Raw genomic sequence first — 24,456 nt, forward strand, 5'->3', positions numbered from 1 at the left:
CTATTCAGACAGAAAAAGGAGGGAAATCCTGCCATTTGCAACAACATGGATAGATCTTGAGGCATTATGCTAAGTGAGATAAGTCAGAGAGAGAAAGCGTATATTCTCACTTGTAAATGGAATCTAAAAAAGCTTAACTTACAGAAACAGAGAGTAGAATGGTGCTTATCAGGGGCGGGAGGGTAGGGTAAAGGGTAGGTAAATGAGGAGATTTTGGTCAAATGGTACAAATTTCCAGTTGTAAAATGAATAAGTTTAACAATACTGTATTGTATACTTCAAAGCTGCTAAGAAATTATGTCTTAAATGTTCTCATCACACACATACACAAAAATCACTATGTAAGCAGACGGATGTGTTGTGGTAATCACTTAAGTGATGACAGTCATACGTCACTTAATGACAGGGATATGTTCTGAGAAATGCATCGTTAGGTGATTCTGTGGTTGTGTGAATATCATAGCGTGTACTTACACAAATCTAGAAGGTATAGCCTACTACACACCTTGGCTATCTGGTACCAATCTTATGGGACCATTGTCGTATATTCAGTCCGTCATTGACAGAAAGGTTGTTATGGGGCAAAGGACTGTACATATGTGTATCAAATCATCACACTGCAAAGCTTAGATTTATATAATATTGTACAGGCATTATATCTCAATAAAGCTGGAAATAAATAAATAAAAGTCAAGTGACCCCTCCCCGCCTCAAGAAAACCCCCACAAAAATCTGAATGTGTGTCTCCTCTCCTTTCAAACATTGCAAATAGGGAACATAATAAAGTGGAAAAAAAACCCAGATACAGGGCTAGTAGAACTGAGGGACTGAATTTTAATCCTACTTAATTTTAGTTAATTCACATTTAAATTAAAGAGCCACATGTGGCTAGTGGCCACCGTATTGGACAAAACAGATCTCTGAGAGTTCATTCTATACACTTTAGATATGTGGACTCATTTAATCCTTACAATCCTATGAGGTTGATAAATTTTTATTATACACATTTGTCATATTTTTAAAATCTGAGGCACAGGGTGGTTAAGTAATTTGTGCAAAATCACACAGCCAGTTAAGCAAGTGGTTCTCAAACCAAGGGCTGATTCCAAACCTCTCACTCAGCTTTACGTTCTCTATGGCAATGTGTACTACTCAGGAAGCAAGTTATGGTTAAGGTAAATACCAGAGACTACCAGAAATATTACATGTTGATTTGTAGGCAGGTAAAGAAGACATAGTCTACCTGTTTTCCCTGTGTTTTTCATCCAGGTTTTGTTAGAAGATTCACTGTCGAAGCCATCCAGTTGCAGCTCCTGATATTCCTCACCGACACGGGCATGCTGGTCTAAAATGTCGACTGGAGACTGGTGACGGCCTCCGCAGCTGACACTCGATGTGACCCAGTGCTCAGGACCATAGGCACCTATTAAAAGAGAACAATACTTCAATCCTCATGGCTCAAGGGGCAGGAATGGAAGGAATCAGACGCAGAGAGCCAGGCACAGCATCTCCCAAGGCACACTGCCGTACGCATCACCCTGACGAAGAGGCCAGTGTATTGAAAACTACAGGCACAAGCCATTTGCCTGACAGGGCAAGAGGATTTAAGAAAACCTTTGAAAAGTACTTGCCATTCACATTATTTCTCTAACCTTCCAGACATGGGTGAAATATAATTTAGCACCTATAAAAATATAATCAGGGTTCGTACCAGTGGGATTCATTTATTCACTGGTAACAATCTAAAGATTGAAGCCGACTACCTGCTTGCTTTCACACTCCCACCCCATATACATTCAAGTGCAATTTTAATTGAAACTGATCTTCCACTTCAGATTTCAAATTAATTCTTCTTTGGAGTGCTTCATGCTCCAGACTCCACTGCCTTGCCAAAACCCCTATGTCATTAGTGGAGGAAATAGAACACTTTTTCCAAGCTTGCAGGTATTGATCACCTATTCTGACATGGAAGCACCATCGCCATTCCACACTGTATAAATCTCTTCGGTGTTAAGACACTTTATAAGGGACTCAGAATTCTATCATTAATCATTTGCAGTTGCACAAGTCTCACAGTATTGAATGCTTTGTTTTTCAGAACTTTGAATAAATGCTTTTAAGTAAAAAACATGACACTAAATAAAAACTGTGGTTTAACTTAAACCTAGTTTGGAGGGGGGAGAGGAACCCAAATCAGTAAGAAGCTTTCCTCTCTCGGTGTGACATTATCCATGTAAAATAAGAATGAAAAGTCATTCACACTTTAGTTTCCTCTTCTTGACTCTTTCTTAGAATGAGCAGGATATTTGCATTTTGGCAGCACCCATTTTGAACAGCACACCAACTCTGACATGGCAACTTCACACACAAGGCTGAGCTCTCCAAAGAGGAGAGGTGCGGCGCGGGAGTGCAAGGCACGGGGTAATTTGGGCTCTCAAAAGCAATTTCCTGTTCACTTGTTGACAGGCTTGTAGGAATGAGATCTTGATGGAGACAGACTGCCAACATATCAGTACCGAGGGAATCTAACGGTTTAGATTGAGTTTCTCACTCAACTTAGGATGAAAAAAATATTTCTTTTTAATGAATTCAACCAATGCATCTGAAACCCCTGGCTAAAGGTTTGACCTCAGTGTAAATATCCCCTTGTCAGGGAGGCTTCTGTGAGGAATGCACAGGCGTTCTGTACTATCTTGACAATAGGTTCTTGGTATCCTTCCAACATCTTATCACTATTGTAATTTATAGCTTCTTCCTTAATGTCTATCTTCTCCACTTGGTAGTTACATTTTTTTTAAGATTGGCACCTGAGCTAACAACTGTGGCCAATCTTTTTTTTTTTTTTCTGTTTCTCCCCAAATCCCCCCAGTACATAGTTGCATATTTTTCAGTTGTGGCATTTGCGACACCACCTCAGCATGGCCTGACGAGCGGGGTTAGGTCCGCACCCAGGATCCAAACCGGTGAAACCCTGGGCCACCAAAGCAGAGCACACCAACTTAACCACTCGGTCCCGTGGCCGGCCTGGGTAGTTACTTTTTGACAAGAGCTTCCTTCTCTGTCTTGCTCAAGTTTATTTCAACGCCTAGCTCAGGGCTCTACAAACAGTGAGTCTCGAACACATATTTTTTGGCACAAGTAAATGAATTGGAAGATGAGATTAAAGAGTTGCATAGTTCTATCTTCTAAGGACACCATAGCATGTTCGCTGTGCATTATTTTGGTTTTAATTTTTCACTTTTATCTGCTGACTTCTTACCACGTCTTCCTTGCTCACTACGTCTCAAGAGTCAGGATGTCAACTTCACAGTAAATACTCCTTCCTTCCTTCATTTATACATTAAATTAGTCCAAATGGTGATAAGGTAAGATAAGCTGCAAATATGTGATGTGCATGAGGGAATCTGTGTGCCAACCGAATAAGCCTACCAAAAGCGACCATGGCTTTTAAAAGAATCCTTTTTTTTTTGGTGTGATAGAACCTTGCTTTGGACGCCTTTTGTGAAGCACTATTAATTTTAAGGCTCTCTTATTCTTTTTATGCTTTAACAAAGTTCTCTAATCAAAGGTCAGTCAAGATAGAAAAGAAGTTTTTGTAATCAATCCATCACTGTAGTCATTTAAATATTGACTCAGCACTTTCTCAGTACCAGGCACAGTGCTGAGAAATGGGTGCTAGTGGGCAAAGCTGCCCCAGTTCCCTTGGGGTTTCTTTGGGAAGCTTAAGCTGCCTGTGGCCCAGCCTTCTCTCATCTGTACAACAGGGAAGTTACTAGTATCCACGTCAAAGGGCGGTTGTGAGGGTTAGAGAAGAGAATCCATGTAAAGTACTTAGAATAATGTCAAACAATAAGACTCAGTAAGAGGTGGCTGCCATGATTATTGCTATTGTTCTTGTGTTATAAAACAGGCAGCAAGCCCTCCAGAACCTGACTATATAATGGAGGAAACAATGGTGCCTGAAGCGCAACCAAGGGTTCAGCTAGGCGATCACAGGACTTACAGAGGAGATGACACTTGAGTGGAGCTACTCCCTGATGTGCAGTGAAGTTTACTAGATGCTTCTAACTTGGGCAGAGGATAAGAGTCAAATGTACAGTTGACCCCTCCAGAAGGTGAAGCTTAATCCCAGCACCAGCTTCCAAAGAATAAAGTGGGGAAAGGGAAAAATAGAAACTTCCCAGTGGAGAAGACTGGTAAATACAATACCACCCTAACCAGGTGGCAAAGGTTACCATCACCTACGATATCATGGATTATCAGGCACATCCTGATAGGATGTGATAAGAGGGGCCATCACCTCCATGGGATTCTTTCTAAAAATCCATACCCTTAGTCTAATCATGAGGGAAAAAATCAGACAAATCCAAACTGAGGAACATTCTACCAAATACTTGGCCAGTACTCCTCAAAAATGTCAAGGTCAAAAAAACAAGAAAAGACTAAAAAAGTGTCATAGACCAAAGAAGACTAAGAAGTCACGACAAAAAATGCACTGCGGTATTCTAGACTGACTGGTGGAGCCAAACATGGAAACTAGAATGAAAACTCAAGAGCCCTGAATAAAGTCTGGAGTTCAGCTAATGGTCACACACTCATGTTTGTTTTCTAGTTGAAACTATCAGAAGGGTCATTCTTTCGTGGTTACTCTGACAACAAAATGAAGACATATATACAAACAGTACAGAAGCCAAATAAAGTCTAAGCTTTATTAAATGGGTTATATTTTAATATCCAGATTTTACTGAATTTACTGTTCTGCATTTGGGGGCAAGTCTGTGGCCTAACAGATGAAGGAGATGGGAATTGATTTATAGGTGAGGCTGGGATTGCTGTCATATCCTTTTTGCATAAAAGGAATTTGCACAGAGCAAAGCCAAAGGAAAAGAGAAGCAGGCCTAAAGAAAACACAGCAAGCTCGTGGTGATATTTCATTATTTGAGGATATATAAAAACCTTATAAAGTTGAAGAAATTCACCTTTAAAAATTACAGTTAAGGAAAAACATTATGAGCTTAATTTATGGCTCATTTATGCATTGAATGAACCCACTTCTACCCCCTTGGTGTACCGTTAACAAGTCACTGCATTTTTCTCCTTTTGAGATTCAACAGTTCTGTGGGCCAGCACCAGGAAGACAGAGTTCTACAGTAGGGTGAATAAATCACACCACTGGAGACTAATTCCAGTTGGCCTGTTTAAGGCAGACAGAAATCCCCACATGCAAATAATGGCAAATACCATAAATCTGGGCTCACGTGTGCCATCCCACGTGATGTTCAGTGTTTCTTCAAGGAAGATTTAACCCAAAGAACTTGGTCAATGTGCATAAATTTTCAACCAAAACTAGTTATTTTATTCAAAGGAAAGTCAAACAAAAATCTGAGAGAAACACCTCAATTTTGCACCCCACCTCCAGCAATATTACTCAAAAAGACTGAATACGAATGAATCTAACTGGTTAGCAACAAGACTTTGCCAGAATTTAAGTAACTGCCTCACTTCTATGCAGTTCACTCTTAATACCTGACCCGAGAAAAAGTGCTATTTTTAGATCATTTATAAATCATACTTTTGATTTAAAGAAAGGAATTTCAAATATTGATCTAAGATTTGTGTTCCAAACAATGGTTCTTTAAACACATAAGAGGGTCTTTGCAGAAAATAAGCATCCACCTTGAATTTATTTTACCATAATATATCCAGATAATGGTTTCTATTCACTAATGAAAAGCCATTAAAAATAATGAATTCTGTCTAAATCTAATTAAAAACAAAACTAATATACATGTTATGTGCTGTTTCTAGTCAAAAATGATTATTAATGCCTCCCTCAGGGAACTTACGTTAAAAGTATTACCTGGATCCAGGGTTATTACGATGAATCTTGTTGTCTACTTTTAACCAACAGCCACAATCCAAAAATATGTGTACACAGTTTTTTATCTGATATTATAATTAATGCTTTTTCTCCCAAATCTAAAACACATCTTTAAACTATTCCATTTTTTAATTAACAAGCTTTATGGGATTTAGCTTAGGATTCTTTTGCATTCTCCACTATTGGTAGCTTAATTAACTTTTGCGCATTTATTGTTGTATACATGAAAAATGGAAAAAGAGATAAAAAAGCATTCATATTGCTGATCTCCAATGTTATCATTTTATTGCTGTATAGTTATCAAGTTGTTCAATATTGTTGACAGGAATATTCTAACTTTCAAGCCAGTTAAGAAAATGTAAATTTACCTTCCAGATAATAAAATAGATTGGCAAATTTTCTGTTTTATTTTATTTTATTTTATTTAGGCTTAATGGTTTATTTTTTTTTAATTTTTATTTTTTTCAGACGTACATCATATTTCGAATTCTGTATACATCATGTTCACCACCCGAACACTAATTATAGTGCATCCCCTCACATGTGACCCTAATCACCCCTTTTGCCCTCCCCCCTCCCCCCTTCCCCAATGGTAACCACCAGTCCAATCTCCAATGCTATGTGTTTTCTTTTTTTTTGTCGTTTTTATCTTCTACTTATGAGTGAGATCATATGGTATTTGACTTTCTCCCTCTGACTTATTTCACTCAGCATAATACCCTCAAGGTCCATCCATGTTGTCACAAATGGCCAGATTTCGTCATTTCTTATGGCTGAGTAGTAGTCCATCGTGTATAAATACCACATCTTCTTTATCCATTCATCCCTTAATGGGCACCTAGGTTGCTTCCAAGTCTTGGCTATTGTGTATAATGCCGCAATGAACATAGGGGTGCAAGTATCTTTATGCCTTTGTGTTTTGAAGTTCTTTGGATAAATACCCAGCAGTGGAATAGCTGGATCATATGGTAGATCTATCCTTAATTTTCCGAGGATACTCCAAACTGCTTTCCATAGTGGCTGCACCAGTTTGCACTGCCACCAGCAGTGAACAAGGGTTCCCTTCTCTCCACACCCTCTCCAACATTTGTTGTTTCCTGTCTTGTTAATTATAGCCATTCTGACCTGAGTGAGGTGACACCTCATTGTAGTTTTGATTTGTATTTCCCTGATAGCTAATGATGTTGATCATCTTTTCATATGCCTGTTGGCCATCTGTATATCTTCTTTGGAGAAATCTCTGTTCAGATCTTTTGCAAACCACGTATCAGATAAGGGGTTAATATCCAAAATATACAAAGAATTCATAGAGCTAAACAACAGAAAAACCAACAATCCAATTAGAAAATTTTCTGTTTTTAAATTTCAGGTATAAAAACTTCATTCCTCCATTTCACATCAATGGTGTCTTTTAAGGTAACTATCAATAACTAACCATAATACCAGAAATAATACCCGACAGTAACGCCAGAAATGGGAACTACTTTGTTCAGTTTTTAATACCAACTATAATTTGTTTAATTTCCCAGGTTCTCTATTTTAGGACCAGATGCTAAAACTAATTTCAGGTAAAATATGAAATAGCACAAATTTCTAAATTGGGGGGTTCCAGATTCTAATCTTAATGCTGAAGATCTCTCTGGAGCCTATTTTACTGTTCTAGAAAACAAGGGTATTACGAAAAGTGAAGATGCCAATAATGAGTACCTGGGAGTTCTGAGCCACAGATCTAAAGGCTGAGTAGAGGCTGAAACGGATTGATTGATTAGTGATGTCTGTGTCGGTATGTGAGATGACAGTAGTAAAGCATGCATGTACTGTGAGCATGAACACAATTTACAGACTGGAAGATTCTGAGTTCCTTCAAAGATAAAGTCTATACCCATGCATGTTTATATATACTTGGGATTAAAAAGTTATATCATTCAAGTTGAATCTACTCACACCCAAACATGCAATCAAAATTTTTACTACTAACTGGGATGGTTTATTCACTCAAAAATCTAATGAATATTGTTTAAAGTTGGGCCAACTTTATTTTTGCTTCATGTGGAATTGTTTACAAAAAGCATCTGAGGTATTCACAAAAAAAGTCGCAATTCTTACCGTCCAATGGCAAACATCTCAAGTGTTTATAAACTGTAGGCAAGTTGGTTCCAGACCTGAAGTGTCAACCTTCAAGTCAAGTATGTCTTCAAGCAATCAGTACTCTTCATATGGCAAAGATCTGTTCTTTCAGAATTCTGACTATGCCCACAAAACTTAACATGAACAATCATCCAAAGACTAAAAAGGTCACATGGCACAGTGGAAAGAGCACAAGCTAAGGAGACTAGCCACTTGAGTTCTAGTTCAAGGATGCCAAATAAGATTTAACTCACAAGTTAGCTCGCAATGACTGTATCATTAGTTATCAATAAAGACAAGATCAAGTACCAATCTCTGTACCAGAGGGGCAAGTGGTGACAGCCATGCTACAAATTTGCTCTTTTCATTCCAGTTTCAACTCTCAAAAGTGGAGTTGAATGTGGTAGTGGTCAAGTCTTATAATGAGTCAACTTCCTTATACACAAATTACAAAATTATATCAGATAATCTCTAAAACTTGTAAGAGTTCTAAATTCTATAAGAACATTTCTTGTAACACCTGAAAGACTCAAATAGGCATTTAAATATTTGTCAATAGCCTAGCCAAAATTCCTAAAAGTAACACAGGGATGTGATGAGGATTAAATAAATTATTACATACAGAGCATGTCCAACAGTACTTGGCACATTCTAAGTGCTCAATAAACATGATTATCTGTACTTTCTTCTGAGAACCACATCCAAACCCTAACTTCTGAATGCCCTGACCCTGCTCCTGGCTCCAGAAATAATGCCTGATTGGTATTTAGCAATTAGTTTACTCCCATCCTCCTTGAGAAGAGATTGACTCAGGAAGGGGTATTAAAGCAGGACTAAGCCAATTAGTACATGGGATTTCGCTGGTCAGAGGGAATGTTTTACCTTGGTACTATTTAAAACAAGGCTCCAGACTTTTACTCAGAGCCTGAAGGAAGAACCTACCCTCCTCCTGGAATGTGAATGAAAAAGAGTAAGGGAGTGGACTCACGCACAACCACAGGGGAATCAGCTGGACACGAAAGCTGACAAGCCAAAGTGCAGGAGCAAAAGAAAAGAGGAAAGGTCAGATCTGAACAAACCATTCCTGAAATTTAAATTTTATGTCTAGACTTCTCAATTTTAAGTGTCTCGGTATTTAAAAACAGCTTGAGTGGGCATTCTGCTACTTGTGAATAAAAAATATAGGCTATAATCACAATGCTGGTTTAAAAACACCAACAGTTAAACTATTCAATGCTTTCTAGATTCATCACTGAGACGAAAATGTCAAATTATAAAGATAAAAATCAGGTAGGCATGCTGGATGGACTCTATAAGGATAACATCTCCCGATTCCCCTTCCCTCCTCTGTCTTTTTCTTCCTCTCCTCTTTCCTTATAGGAGAGGGATAAACTTAGGATTTAAAGACCTCATTTAGACAAAAGGAGAGGGACCAAGCTCGGAAGTCCGTTGCTGTAAATTCTCACTCTTGGTAACCCTGGGGTCATGGGGTAAGACTCCCTGAAAGTCTTAATGGGAACAGTTGCCTCTCACTAAAGTCATCTGCCTCAGAGAGAAGCCACAGCACAAGTCATTATGTAGGGAAGACTCGCTGAGGTAACTCTGCATCATTCCCAAAGGTCAGAGCTGCATCCCAGGGAGGGGAACAAAGCTGACAGTTGAGGTCTGGTTCAGACAAGGCGGGGACTTCCTGTCTTTGGATGGAAGGTCTTTTTCACACCTCTGCTCTCTCTGCCCCCACAATGTGTTGGTGACTAAAATCTGCTCCAGCTCACAAGAAATCCTAATCACAAGTAGGACAAGGGAAAAATTCCGAGACACAGAATTTGGGAGTTTGGTGTCTGGGAGGGCTAATAGTCTATATGCCAACCCACTGACATAAAGGCTGAGAGGAAAAGAACAAGAAATTAAAAACAGTTTTATGAGGCACTCACTCAACAGCTGAGGGGCCTGGTGTGGAGGGAGAGTGTGGGACTGGGAAGCGCTTCAGAGGGTGCAGACAGGATGATTAACACCCTGCCTGAGACAAGTATAAAAGGAGGCATGCATGCTCCAAAGTGTATTAACTATTAAACTCTATCTTGGGAAATGTCTAGACATAAAGCGCCATATTTATGAGGTAAAGCCAAAACAACATGATGGATTCTGTGTCTCTCTGTTACACACGGAATAGTTCACTTTAACTTATACTTTTCTCTATTTCAGTAAATTTATAGTGTAAGTAACTCCCAATAAAGGAGATCTAGAAAGAAAATTGGAGGGATTTAGCAGAAGTAAGAGTGACAAAAAACAACAACAACTCCCTTCATTTCACCTAATCAGGGGAGTCTTTGTTAACCTAGCCATTTGAAATAGCACCCCATCCACACTCTGTTTCCTTAACCTTGTTCATTTCTCTTCCTAGTATATGATCCACGAGAAAATAAGCTCCATGATGTCAGCTACTTGCCTATTTTGTTCACACAGCACACAAAAGGGCCTCACATAAATAAATATCTGTTCAAAAGGGCTAGGATTTGGGTGAGGCATTCACCAAAAACTCAGTTATCCAGAGAAAAAATATTTCAATGTAATTTTAAAGTTGAAAATGATTGCAAAAAATCCATGATAAACAAAATATAAAAAATTTAAATAAGGATATTATCAGTAACAATGCTATGCAAAGTCATATTGGAGTCTGAGGCAAAAGCAAAAAAATTAGTAATCAAAATATTGCATTAAAGTATAATTTCTCTTGATTACTGAGTTTTTTTGACACTCTAGTCCAAGCCCTACTATTAAATGACTGAGTGACATTTAATGCTACACATCAATAAAATAAAATCAAGAAGGCATCATCTGTTTGGAAAATAATCACTATGTGCCAGACATTGTGATGGAAACTTTCTACATTTCATCTTCCTTGATCCTTTCAACAACTTGTGTCAAGTATGTACTAGTTTCCCCATTTCACAGATAAAGAAATTGAGGCTCAGAAGCTAGAAAACTTGTCCTCACAAAGAAAGTGACAGATAAGGAATCAATTCCAGATCTGAGACTAATCCATGCTCTAAAACAGGAGTTTGCAAACTATGGTATGTGGGCGAAATCTCACCCACCACTTGTTTATGTAAATAAAGTTTTATTGGAACACAGGCACATCCATTCATTTACATATTATCTTTAGTTGCTTCCATGCTATTACACTAGAGTGAAATAGTTGTGAAAGAGACAACAAAACCCAAGATAATTACCATCTGGCCTTTTGTTTATAATACGAAGGAACTGGCAATAACGTAAATATCCATCACTAGGGATTTCTAAGCAAACTACATCCATTACCTAATACTGTACAATGGTTCAAAAGCAGATAATCCTACTCTAGGATAAATTGCAAATGGGTCCAAGATTTAAATATTTGAAATAAATAAATAAAGCAAAACAAGCAGTTCTGGGAAAATTTGGAGTAGAGAAAGGTTTTCTACATATAATGTAAAACCCAAAAGGTAGAAAAGATTAATAAAATCAAATATATTAAAGAAATATTTAATTTTCTGAGTGCAGAAAGCACCATAAGAAACATCAAAAGACAAATGATCAGCATAAACATTTGCAATTTGTACCACAAAAGTTCTTTAGTATATATCAAGAGATTCCAGAAATTGATAAACCCAAAACCCCATACGAATATGGATAAAGGATATGAACCAACAGTTCAAAGAAAGGAAATACAAGTAGGCCTTTAACATAGGAAAACTTTCTGTGCCTCACTGATAACAAGAAATACAAATTAAAATTATATAGATGCATTCTTTCACCTACTAAATTTGTAAACATCAAGATGTTTGATGGTGTAATCAATCATCACTTGGCAAGGATGTATTCAAATAAGCACTTTCATTTATGGCTACTGCAATACAATCTTTATTGGAAGAAAATTTGGCAATAACTATTAAAATTACAAATGTGTACTCCTTTGACCCTGGCATTAATTCTAAGATACACTTATATTCATACAAGGTTAAGGTCAGTTATGGCAACATCACTGGTACTATCCAAGACTGGAAACAAGATAAACACCCATCACCAAAGGGCTAGTTAACTGACCTATGGCAAATCAATGCAACGGAATAGGACGGAACTGGGTCGAGGAATGGGAAGGGGGGTGGGGGGAGGAAGAGGAGAAACCTCTTTAAACTAAAATGGTAAAACTTCCAAGTTACATTTTTTTAGTGAAAAACCAGATCTACATTATAATATGCTACTACTTGTGTTTTTAAAATGAGAAAATAAGTGTGCAAATATATATTTATTGTATGTACATAAATTGCTTATGGAATCATATTTAAGAAACCATAACAAGAGTAGATGAAGAGCAAATAGGGATGAGAGATTTTTTCACCAGTGACTTCTTTATACTCTTTGAACTTTGAACCATATTAATATATTACATATTTAAAAGTTAAATTAATAAAATTCCTAAGGGCTGGCCCCGTGGCCAAGTGGTTAAGTTCACGCACTCCACTTCAGCGGCCCAGGGTTTCATGGGTTCGGATCCTGGGCACAGACATGGCACCGCTCATCAAGCCGTGCTGAGGCAGTGTCCAATACAGCACAACCAGAAGGACCTACAACTATAATATACAACTCTGTACTGGGGGGCTTTGGGGAGAAGAAGAAGAAGAAGAAAAACAAGATTGGCAACAGATGTTAGCTCAGGTGCCAATCTTTAAAAAAAAAAATTTCATAGAAATTTAAAACGGAGGAAGGAATATCTGACACCATTCAGTGGGGAAAAAGCTAGTTGCAGAGCAATTATTACAGAATTATGTCACATCAAATAAAGGAAAAAAGTAAATACAAATTAAAACTAGTGACGAAAGACACACAAAGATTAAAAGGAAGCTTGCTAAACTGTTCGTGGTGGTCACCTCTGTGATGAGAATCAAAAGATGCTCGCATGGAAAACAGTATGGAAGCTCCACAAAAAGTCAAAAATAGAACTACTGTATGATCCAGCAATACCACTCCTGGGTATTTATCTGAAGAAAACAAAAACACTAATTTAAAAAGATATACGTACCCTACGTTCATTACAACAAATGGAAGCAACCTAAGTGTCCATTGGTAGATGAATGGATAAATAAGATGTGGTATATACATGATGGAATATTACTCAGCCATAAAAAAGAATGAAATCCTCCCATTTGCAACCACATGGATGGATCTAGAGTGTATTATGTAAGTGAAATAAGCCAGACAGAGAAGGAAGAATACTGTATGATTTCACTTATAGGTGGAATCTAAAACAAAACAAAACAAATGAACCAACAAAACAACTCACAGATACAGAGAACAAACTGGTGGTTGCTAGAGGGGAGGGAGATGGAGGGAAGGGAATAAGAGGAACAAATTAACAGTCACAAAATAAGTAAGTCATGGGGATGTCATGTACAGCACAGTGAATATAGTCAACAATATTGTAATAACTTTGTAAGATGACAGATGGTAAATAACCTCATCAGGGTGATCATTTTGCAATGTAAATAAAATGTCAAATTACTATGTTGTATACCTAAAACTAATACAATATTGTGTGTCAACTCTACGTCAATTAAAAAACAAGATGATAGTATGATCTAGGAAGAGATTTATTTTGAGAATACATGTAGTACTTCTGTCATTAACAACAGAAAAACTTACTAAAAAAATGTGGACACATACACTTCTGAGACCGTGACCCAAGGAGATTCTCGATGGACTCGAACTCCCGACATCTTAACACATGGGAGGCACTCTCAACACAGGTAACATCGCCCCATAGGGTGACAGTTTCTTCTTGGGGGCAAAATACATTACTCTTTCTATCTTTAAAACATACAGTACATAATCTGATATATAGTCTACCAACGGCATTAAAATTTCATGGGCTAGGGGACGATTAGGGGAAAAAAAAGTCTAAAAAGGCTCCTTGGGAAAGGGGGCAATAATAGAAAACAAGGTTGAGGAAAAAAGCGTGATGGAATTACGTGGGCAAAAGAGATCCTCAGGTCTTTTTTCATGTGACTGTTACGCCAGATCCACATTAAAGCAGATATTTTATTCTCACCTTAAAATGAGACAACTATAAAAAGAGCCAATATCACTGAGAAGTCATTATGTTCCACACTGTTATTTTACATTTTAACCCCATATGAAAACCCTGTCAGTTACTAACATACCCATTATTACAAATGGAAAACTGAGACTCTCTGACAGCTGTGTAAGCACCGAAGCTGTGATGTGAACCCAAGTCTGTACAACAACTCCAGTTGGCTGCTCTACCTGCTGCTTCTACATCATATTTAATTTTCACCCATCACTCCTGCCTCTTAGGAACTCAGGATGTCCTGATTTTGTCATCTCATTTCAGACCTATGCCTCCCAGCAACATGCCATTCGCAAATTTAATAAATCCATCTCTTTTGTCAAGCTGTTGATAAAAAGGCTCAAAAGGCCAGGGCAAAAGATAGAACTCTCCATCATGATAATGGTGCATTATCCGGAATTCCCTAGGACGCATTTTTCAATCTACTATGAATCCTCATTTCTCCATCTCAACTGTGAGAATATCAAGAGATATTCTGTCATGGGTCTCTCTGAAATCCAGAGGCCCGTGCTGTTGCACTTGAAAATCTAGTAACGTTTTCAACACATGACAGAGTTTAAAACGGGGGAGAACAAGGAACCTCCCTACAGAATATCGGAACACCTGAGGGCAGGACACACTTTAACGTTCTCACTGTTGTTACCCACATCTGGCAATGCCTTGGGTAAATAAGGATTGCATGAAATAAATGGGGCATACAAGGAAAGATAAAAAAGAACAAATCAGTAAAAACACAAAAATGGCCCGCTTTCTTATTTTTCATCCCATCAAAAACTTGTGATCAAAAGAAAATGTTTGATAAAAACTTCATACATCTTAAGAATCACTATTATATTTTTAGGGATTAAATTGATCATTGATGAAGAAGAAACAAATGCAATTGCAAGAGTTGTAGATTAGATCTATTTACATTGACAGCAAAGAAAGTGGTCACCATTAAAAAAAGAACCCTCTATAAAAATACCAGCAACTTTATTTGTAAGTGAACTACAATTCCATCTTAGGATTTAAGTGGCAAGATGTGGCAGCCCACTGATGGCCATGGATGACAGAAACACTGGTTCCCAAATGCTGAACCAAAGACAAGTGCTAGGCTTTATGCACTGGAGAAGTGCACTGAAAATAAAATCCAGGGGGCCAGCCCTGTGGCGTCATGGTTAAGTTCAGTGTGCTCCACTTCAGTGGCCTGGGTTTGTCGGTTCAGATCCTGGGCATGGAACTACACCACTCATCACCCACACTGCGGCAGCAACCCAATATAAAGTGGAGGAAGACTGGCACAGTGTTAGCTCAGGGCTAATCTTCCTCAGCAAAAGTGCATAAGTAAATAAATTAAATTAAATCCACATTCCTGAGCCCCCATATCAGCATGCCTAAGAGTGGGGTCAAAAAAACTGAGAACAATGAAAATAGCCGTGAACTATACTAAGAGATGGCACTGAGTACTGTTATCAGACATTATGCTAAGTGCTTTATAAGAATCATTTCACATAATTCTCAAATCAACCATAGCTGTAAACTTCACTAACTATTATCTCTGTTATACAGATGAGATATGTGAAGATCAGAGGGTAAGCCGTCCAAGACCACTCCCCTAGCCGGCAGCTTTCAACCTCGCATGTCACACCCATTCTTTATATACAGCTAACAATTACAGACCTCTGACAATGGACCAAGGTCCATGGATTATCTTGACAATAATATCCTGACAATACTATCCCCTTTTTATGGATGAAGATATTACACCAGAAAGGTTAATTTATTTGGTATTTGGATCACACCATTAAGCAAGTAGCAGAGCCAGGATTCGAACTCAAGACTGTTGGCTCCAGACACCCCCGTTTAAATATCCTGCTATAGTAATATTTAAATGGGTGGAGACTTCTGGGTAGTTCTGACGTTAGCCAAATCTGGAAGTCAATTTCAAACTTGGATTGCACCTCTAGGTCCAAAAACCTGCTCCACAAAGGACTGAATCTCTCAGAGGAGGCCATATGTTGGGGAGAACGGCCTACTGGTAGCTTTGACCTTGGTTCCTCATAATCAGTAAAGAAAACATTTATTATTATCAAAGTACTAACATTTTCAATAAAACCATGTGATATAGTTGGGGCACAAAGCTAAGTAGGCAGATAAAGGAAAATGAAGTAAGTGAGCAACTGCTTTTGCTGTCTAAAGACAGCCATTCACAGAAAGACAGAAGATTCCGAAATTACCATACTAACTTTGAGAAGACCAATGCCATAAACACCGTAACACCAATATGGAAGAAAAAACTGACAGAAAAATCACAGGTACACCTAATTAAAATCACACACCTATTTGTACTAAGAGGGTCTTCCCTATTTAAGGCAACAAAAGATTTAAAAATATTTAAAACAATAACTCACTTTAAAAAAAAAAAACAGTGGTGAGGCATCAGAGTAACTACAGTAAACACTTAGAGGAAAAAACTTGCCTGAAGGCATGGCTGTGTGGTGTTGGTTCTGTAATTCTTCAACTAGGAGATTAAGTATCACTAATACCATGACAAAAGAATATTCCTGACCACATTCGAGGTACATCATTAAGAAAATGGGGAGCGCCCAGTGGCGTAGCGGTTAAGTTCACGCACTCTGCTTTGGCGGACCGGGGGTGGGTTCGGATCCCAGGCGCAGACCTTCACACGGCTTATCAAGCCATGCTGTGGCAGGCATACCACATGTAAAGTAGAGGAAGATGGTCAGCTCAGGGCTAATCTTCCTCAGCAAAAAGAGGAGGATTGGCAGTGGATGTTAGCTCAGACCTAATCTTGCTCAAAAAAAAAAGAAGAAAACAGGGCATAATCTGACAACTATATGGGGCACTGCTATATGTCTGGAACTCTTTAAAAAAAACAGAGAGAGAGAAGAAACTAATCATTTTTTCAGACAATACAACAAAGAATCCTATTTGGCAGGATACATAAAAAATAAGATTAATAAGAAATTGAAATTAGGATCTACAGCCTGTGACAAAGCAGGAGATAGAACACACATTTTTCTTTCTGGATTCTAGAACTACAACACTGAACAATGCAAGCATATGTCAATTCCTGTCCACCACACTGATGAAATTAGTTGGAATTTTTTTTAGTTCAGGAGCTCACATGCCAGAGAAAATGTTTCATGATTTCCAAACAGTAGGATCCTGGTTGTGAAAAACAAGCTCTCTAATGAGCAAATTAGAAGTCCCTTCCTTACAGATAAAACTGCTAATGCAGACAAAGCCTCCATATAAAATACTCATTTTTAGAAGATGTTGGACAAAGAGGGATAAACATGCTGTAATCAGCTTTCATTCTCTTAGCAGCCTTTGTACCCACCGATGGGACCACACTTTAAGGGGGAATTTAGACCTTTCAAGTGTCTGGGTAGGAGAGGTTGTTTTCATTTATTAGCATTAAATTTCTCCCCAACTCCTTCCAAGAACACCTAACTAAGAAAAACAAAAAGGATAAAAACAAACAAACCACTTGATAAGGAACAGAGATTTCTTGAAGCATTAGGCTCTTAACCATGCTTACTGAGTCACATGAAGGGATCTCTAAACCATTATGGTTCTAAGCATCACTTAAAGTCCTGTACTCAACATTTCATTCTGACCTATTACTTTACAGTAGGTCAAACTGGGCTGTGCCCCTCTCTTTGGGTAAGATCCCAAAGAGAAGTAAATTGCAGCACACCAAGAGAAATCAATCAAACAACTCCACTGGCTGTTCATACTCTATCAAAATCAATGTGAGTAAAACTGAACACCCATATTACTCTTGGCCTGAAGTCCTCTTTTGTCCCAAAACTCTTCAGCCCCGATGGGCATGCATGCTCCTTCAGAGACTGGGATAGATAAAGGAATCACTAGCACTTCCCTGAAAGCCGGAAGGCTGCAGTTCTGAAAGGAGTGTAGATTCCAACCTCTCATGACGTGCTCAGGCAGAAGCTCCAGGCCCTTGCGGACACCTGATCACGAAACCCTCTTCTTGAATCTCTCCGCCTCCTCTACATCTCCACTATGATGACTAAGCATCTCAGATTTCACATGTGCAAACCTGAAGTTCCAAATCTTTCTGCTATCCTGAACTTAGTGCAATGTGGTCTTCACTATCTTATTGGCATCCTTCAAGTGCTCAGGGCAAAAAACTTGGTGTCATCCCTCACTCCTTCTTTATCTTATTCCCTGATTCAGCAGCAGATCCTAGGTATATTCACAACAGCTCCAGAAGCCGACTTCTTCCATCTGCTACAACTCTGGCCCAAGTCGCCCTCATCCCTCCTATGGATTACTGCAAGTCTACTATTCTGACTTCTTGACCTATCTTCCCCTCCTTCAGTCTATTATCAACACCGCACACAGGATCTTGTTAAAACATAAGTCAGATCATGTCACTCACCTGCTTACAACCTTCCAGCAGCATCCTTTGCCATTCAAAATAAAAGCCAAGGACCTGAAAAGTAGTCTACAAGACTGAACATATCTGCTCCCTGGCCCCAATTACCTCCCTGTTCACAGGTTCTACTTCTCTTCCCGTTGATCCCCCTATATAAGCCAAATGGGCCACCTTGCTGTCCCTTGAACATGTCAAGAATTTTCCTCTTGTCCTATCTAGGGTAACAAGTAACCCCTAACCTCCTTGAGATCATTACTCACCCGTCGCTTTTTCAGTGAGACCTGCTCTGCCACTCAAATAACATCCCCATCCCAATGTGCTTTCTTCTTTTCTTTTTTCCTCCATAGCACTCACTTTCTAACATTTCACATACTTACTTGTTTTGTACATTGTCTGTTGTCTACTCACCACAGCCACTGAGATGCAAACTCTATAAGCACAGGGAGGCACCTGTTGTGTGCATAGCCGTATATAAATGGGCCAATAAATATTCTAACAAACATAAACGAGATAGTTTCAGTTTAAAGTAGAGAGGGTTTTAAACAACTTTCCTGAGGTATAACACACATGCTTAAATTCAACCATTTCAAGTGTACAATTCAATGATTTTTAGTAAATTTATAGAGCTGTACAACCATCAACACAATCCAGTTTCAGAATACTTCCATTACACCAAATGATCTGGAGAGGAATTTTTAACTGAAAATGTACTCACGTTCCATCTCCTCCCTTGTTATACAATGCAGTCAAATTTTTCGGCACACGGTTTTGGAAATAATTTGCTCCAAGACCACTGTTACTTACCAATCCATGATTTCCTTTTGTTTCAAGACACAAACATTTTTGAGTTCTTACACAGTGCTCAGCACTGTGAGAGCAACGCAAATAACACCATGAGTAGAATTTGAATCCTGTTCTTTTCTTTCAACATAAACAGGAAATCAACATACAAATATTGATTTCCTAGCATCACCTCTACCAAATGGGGAAAAATTTTCTCCACTGAATGGCTCCATTTAATCCCAATGGGACCAGGTTCCTGAACTTCTCTCGCTTGGATACACCCAGGTATGTCCTTCCATGATAGTGAACCTACAATTAGCAATCTTCACTTTTGGAAACCACATGCTCCTTGAAACTACCATTCACTAATATTCAAGCCACCACGGGACATTAATGAACTAACAGCAGGGCAGAGAATAAATAAAAAGTTAACCAACATCACACTGTTAACCTTAGAGTTTTAATAGGTTTCAGGAAATTTAGCATAAGTGGCAGGTATAACTTCCCATATATGAGCTACCTTGGTTCAAATTCCTTTATTGGGTGTTTCTATCCTAACCTGCTATGTACCAAGATTCAAAGCCAAAAATTAAATATGACTTTAAGATGGAGATCCAGATCCTAGAATTTTCATGGAGAGTTCCAAATAAATTCTGAACATCCACTTTAAAAATCACAATTAAGACACCACAACTAATCTACTTTTACTATTAATTATGTCACACAACTCCTTCTAATCTCAAAGGTGCTTTTCCTCTGCATATTTATAGATAATTTGTTACATGTTAACAACTAGAATCTCAAAGCAAAACACACTGCTTATCTGTCCTTTGAAGTATTACTTAGGATTTGCAGACAAAGCTATTAAAAATGTTTCCAAAAATAGCAAAGATTAACACCAAATTTGAAATTGAGACTGTGTTTTCTCCAGGTCTCATTAGATGTTTCTCTCTGTTTTCTGCATCACTTTGACGGTAATTTTTAAAAACAAGGAAGAAAGGAAAACTTAAGAATGGTTTTCTTCCTAACACTGCAACACAGACAGAAGTCAGGAGAGGTAACAAAGGAGTTAAAATTGTTCTTTCCTTTTCTTCATGAGAGATGGAGTTTTTCGACGCCATCCCAAAAGTCACCAAGATACCCTAAGCCGGTAAATCACACTAACCTGAATTGACATTATAAACACAAACAACCAGAAGATATAACTCACATGGTTCAAAAAAGTGGCATTTCATTAACTTGCTTAAGAATATTTATGACTGAAGTCAAAGGAACAATTATCCATGCTAAAAAGAAATGATAGCAATCTATCTATGGCTAGAGATAGACTTACCTCAAAATTATCTCAAAGTTATTTTGAAATGTAATTTTAAAAGCAAGCTCACTGGCTTCATAATAATTTGCAGACCCATGTAAATAAATCTATCCTATAGATACAACTGAGAAGGCACATGGGCATGTTCCATCTCCCCATTGCAGTTTCCCAAGGGGAAAAACAATATCCCTATATCTCTCTTTCCCCATCACAGTCCTAAAACATGCTGGGCCAGGTGGTTTGCTCCCCAGGTTAGCCACTGCAGCTGGCAGACGCCACATGTTTTCGTCCTTAAGGGCCAGATGTGCTCACTAGGGTCCACAAAGCATGTGGAAGATGGAGGGAATGAAGGGCACTGAGTCTGCAGTTTATTTGTAGAAAAACCATGCTACAAAGGGTAGCTTGCAAAGCCCAGATCCACCTCACCTCCTCACTTTATCCCTGATCAGCCTCCATTAACCAACTTACCCACATCCTTTCTCTCTCAGTGAAGCCTTCCCATCGTAGTCAATACTTTTTCTGAGAAAGATAACTCGCATCACACAATTCAGTATTGGCCTACTGTGTGCCCAACTATTATTTTTTATTTCATGTATTTAATTAAAACTGCCCAAGAAAAATAATTCATTCATTCACAACATATTGATAATCCTTTAGCATTCCTATTATGCATTCATTGATGCAAATCATTGTTCAAAGTTTTTTCAGGCTCATTTTTACTGAGTTCTGGATCTAGGCTACATTGGAACACTATTGAGGGACACGGTTCTCTGCCTCAATGGAGAACACACACTTGTGAATATAACTACTGCCACTCTTGCTGTGGCTGTCGCTACCTATTATTAAGGAGCCACTCACTGAAGCAGGCAATTGGCCTATAATATTTCATTTCATTCCTCATCCTATCTTGTGTCAAATACAACATTACATTCCCATTATATAGATGTGGAAACTGATGCACACAGGAATTAAGTCACATGAAATGGGAATACTAATTCTGATGAATCTGAGACTCATTTGTGCTATTAGTCTTCATCATATACAAGTCAACTTCTCAGTAAAATATGCAGAGTACACACACCATGTCTCAAAAGAACTTAAGAGTTTAAATGAAGGTGAGCTATGAGAATAATTACCAATGTTCTTTAAGGTGGACCAACTGTGTTAGCATATATTTTCTTTGTCTAATACCGTGAAACAGCATCATCAATCCCAGGAAGTACCACCACGATCATCATTCTTCACCATGCCCTCTCTCACTATCCCTTTAACAGGTAAGGAAAGTAAAGTTGAAAGGACTTAAATGAATAGCCCAACGACAACTCAAAAATGGTAGCACCTTGATTTTACCATGTTCAGAATCTGTATCAAACAGATCTTCCCACACAAGAAACTCCCAGTGATAGAGTACAAGCGCAGAAGTACTCTCAGACAATGCCAGAGGCACTACAATTAGCAGAAATATTTTAGGGAGATTTTTCACAATATGTATTAATGCTTTCAGAATTTTCACATTTAAACCCAGTGAATCTATATGTTGGAATCTAAGAACCTAAGAAAATCCTATTTAGTAAAGAAAGTTAAGCACAGGTAGGCTACATATTCTTATGCTTATTGCCGGAAAAGAAGCACAAACTGCCTGTCCCAACAATGAGAGAGTCTACTCACTTGGTGGAATATAACCTAGCTCTGAAACATAGTTGTGAAGACCATTCAACAAGGGAAATGATTATGAAAAGTAGAAAAGGCAGGATACGAAGTTAAATATCCACCATGATTACAACATCTACCACAACCACAAAGGTTTAACAGAATAAAATTCTTTACATATAAGGGTTCAGATCAATTTATTAGCCAAGTGAAGTACTTGCTCATGATCAAAATGGCATCAATCATTTGATGTCTTGATATCAGAAGCAATTATTTCATGGAAGAATAAGATGTCATTGTCAGCAATTTCTCTTTATTCAGACTCAACTCCCAATAAGGCATACTTGACATGTTTTAACATATATATTCCCCACTCCTACTGCCCATGGAAGACCAAGATCTTATATCTAAAGTCAATCATATACCATTTTTATTATTCCTTAAAATACTAATACTTGTTTTTACATGCTCACTAGAGAAAATCTAAAAGCCATTTGTATACATATAAATACATATATATTCACAAAACACATACAACCTTTTCCTTATATATACATCTTTAAAAACGTTCATTCACTTTGACTCAAGAAATCCACTTCCAAGAATGTTTTCCTACAACAATATAGATAGACATAGCTATCTTAACCAAGATGGAAAGCATCTGTTTAAATTAGCTTAATTTATAATCAGTATTCAATGGCAGTCACATGCACTAAATCTGGGAGGACGTCACTCATTTCTGATCAGAAGGACATGATTATCAATTATTATGTCATTAGCCATTTTCTCCTTTTAACTATATACTTTTTCTTCCCAGTAAGGGAATGAATTTAGACATCTAAAATGTGCTAATACAAGACTTAGGGTTTTGATGTATTACCAACATTTGAAATGAGGCTTGAGACCATTCCTATGGTAGGGGTAATATTTCTTACTACTTTTGACAAGTAGAGCAGAGATTAAGGAGTTGAAAAAGGTCTTGCTGATAAAATGAGTAATAATAAAATTTTGTAATGGAAGATTTTAATGCTCCATTCTGCATACTTAGTTAAAAAGGCTTTAGAGTTCATTGTGAGAAATCAAATCACAGACGATCAGAAGCCCCCACTGACAGGCCCATTTCCCTACCCAGAACATGGATGCAGGTCAGCCCTGTGATACCTGTAGCAGACCTTGTGTCTGGTCTCATATACTGACCCAGGTCAGGCCTAGGCTCTGTGTCACGTGTTCAAATTGCATAAGAGTTACTTCTTTAAAAGATTTTTCTTTTGTCCCCCATTCTAGGTCAGTTTACTTTGTCATAAGCTTCAGAAAAGTATGTGTACTTACCTTTGGGGCCACCAATCTTAGTTTCATTCATTCCCTTGAAAGAATTTGAGCTTACGTTGACAACTCCTACCTCACACCAACCCAAATATAAGTTTCATGGCAGCCCAAAGAAATAGCTGGGAGAGAACTTTGGCCATGGACCTTCCCAGAGTCGCCTAAAGAAACATGTAACCTAAGTGTTTGCTCTACCACATTTGCTGTAAGATAAATCCCACTAGCTCCAGCTCCCATCCAGACTACAGTCGCTGAATCTTATTTAGAAATTCTAGAGCCACCCATCCATTTTGCTCTCTATTGTTCCTACAGAGTGTAGTAAAAGTATGTGGCACAAAATAGGCACCCAGTAAGTATTTTTTTAATGAATAAAGTGAGAAACAAACTAATAAATGAATGGGAACTAAGTCAGAGGCTCTAGTCGTCTTAATACATTTTTCATATGGAATTGATATGGCATGATAAACACTGACTCCCTGTCATATAACTCCACCAGTGCGACCAGAAGTCAACCTCATGTCAGCACACCAAGTTACAACAATGGTTTGGTTCACAGGCTAAACACCGCATCAGAACAAAGCGATACCTGGCCTTCTTGACTTTCCTCATTCCCTACTCAACAAGATGACTCATTAATAGCCCAACCTCAGATAATGTCTCATCCTAGTATTGTTGGTGGCTGCCTGTTTGAGCACTGCCTGCTGTGCACACAAGTAATTAACTTGCAATGCTCCACTGGCTCTGACATATTCCATGGCATTGGAAAATTCACCAGCAGGTAGTTAAGCATGCAAGCCGCTTCCCAAGTTAAATTCAATAACCAAATATCACATGTAAGTGTCAGT

General features: G+C 38.2%; 1 protein-coding gene across 4 annotated transcripts in view; it reads right to left on the reverse strand.

The window, feature by feature from the left end:
* The window catches only part of PTPRG (protein tyrosine phosphatase receptor type G), a 680,787-nt gene that overhangs the window by 291,580 nt on the left and 364,751 nt on the right, over nt 1-24,456 (reverse strand). For all 4 annotated transcript variants that reach the window (XM_014868697.3, XM_070493516.1, XM_014868696.3 and 1 more), the window contains exon 3: nt 1,244-1,423. In XM_014868697.3, coding sequence (XP_014724183.2) covers nt 1,244-1,423 — 180 coding nt within the window. The remainder of the gene's footprint in view (nt 1-1,243; nt 1,424-24,456) is intronic.

The sequence above is a fragment of the Equus asinus genome, chromosome 21 (assembly GCF_041296235.1).
Source record: "Equus asinus isolate D_3611 breed Donkey chromosome 21, EquAss-T2T_v2, whole genome shotgun sequence".
Classification (NCBI taxonomy): Eukaryota; Metazoa; Chordata; class Mammalia; order Perissodactyla; family Equidae; genus Equus; species Equus asinus.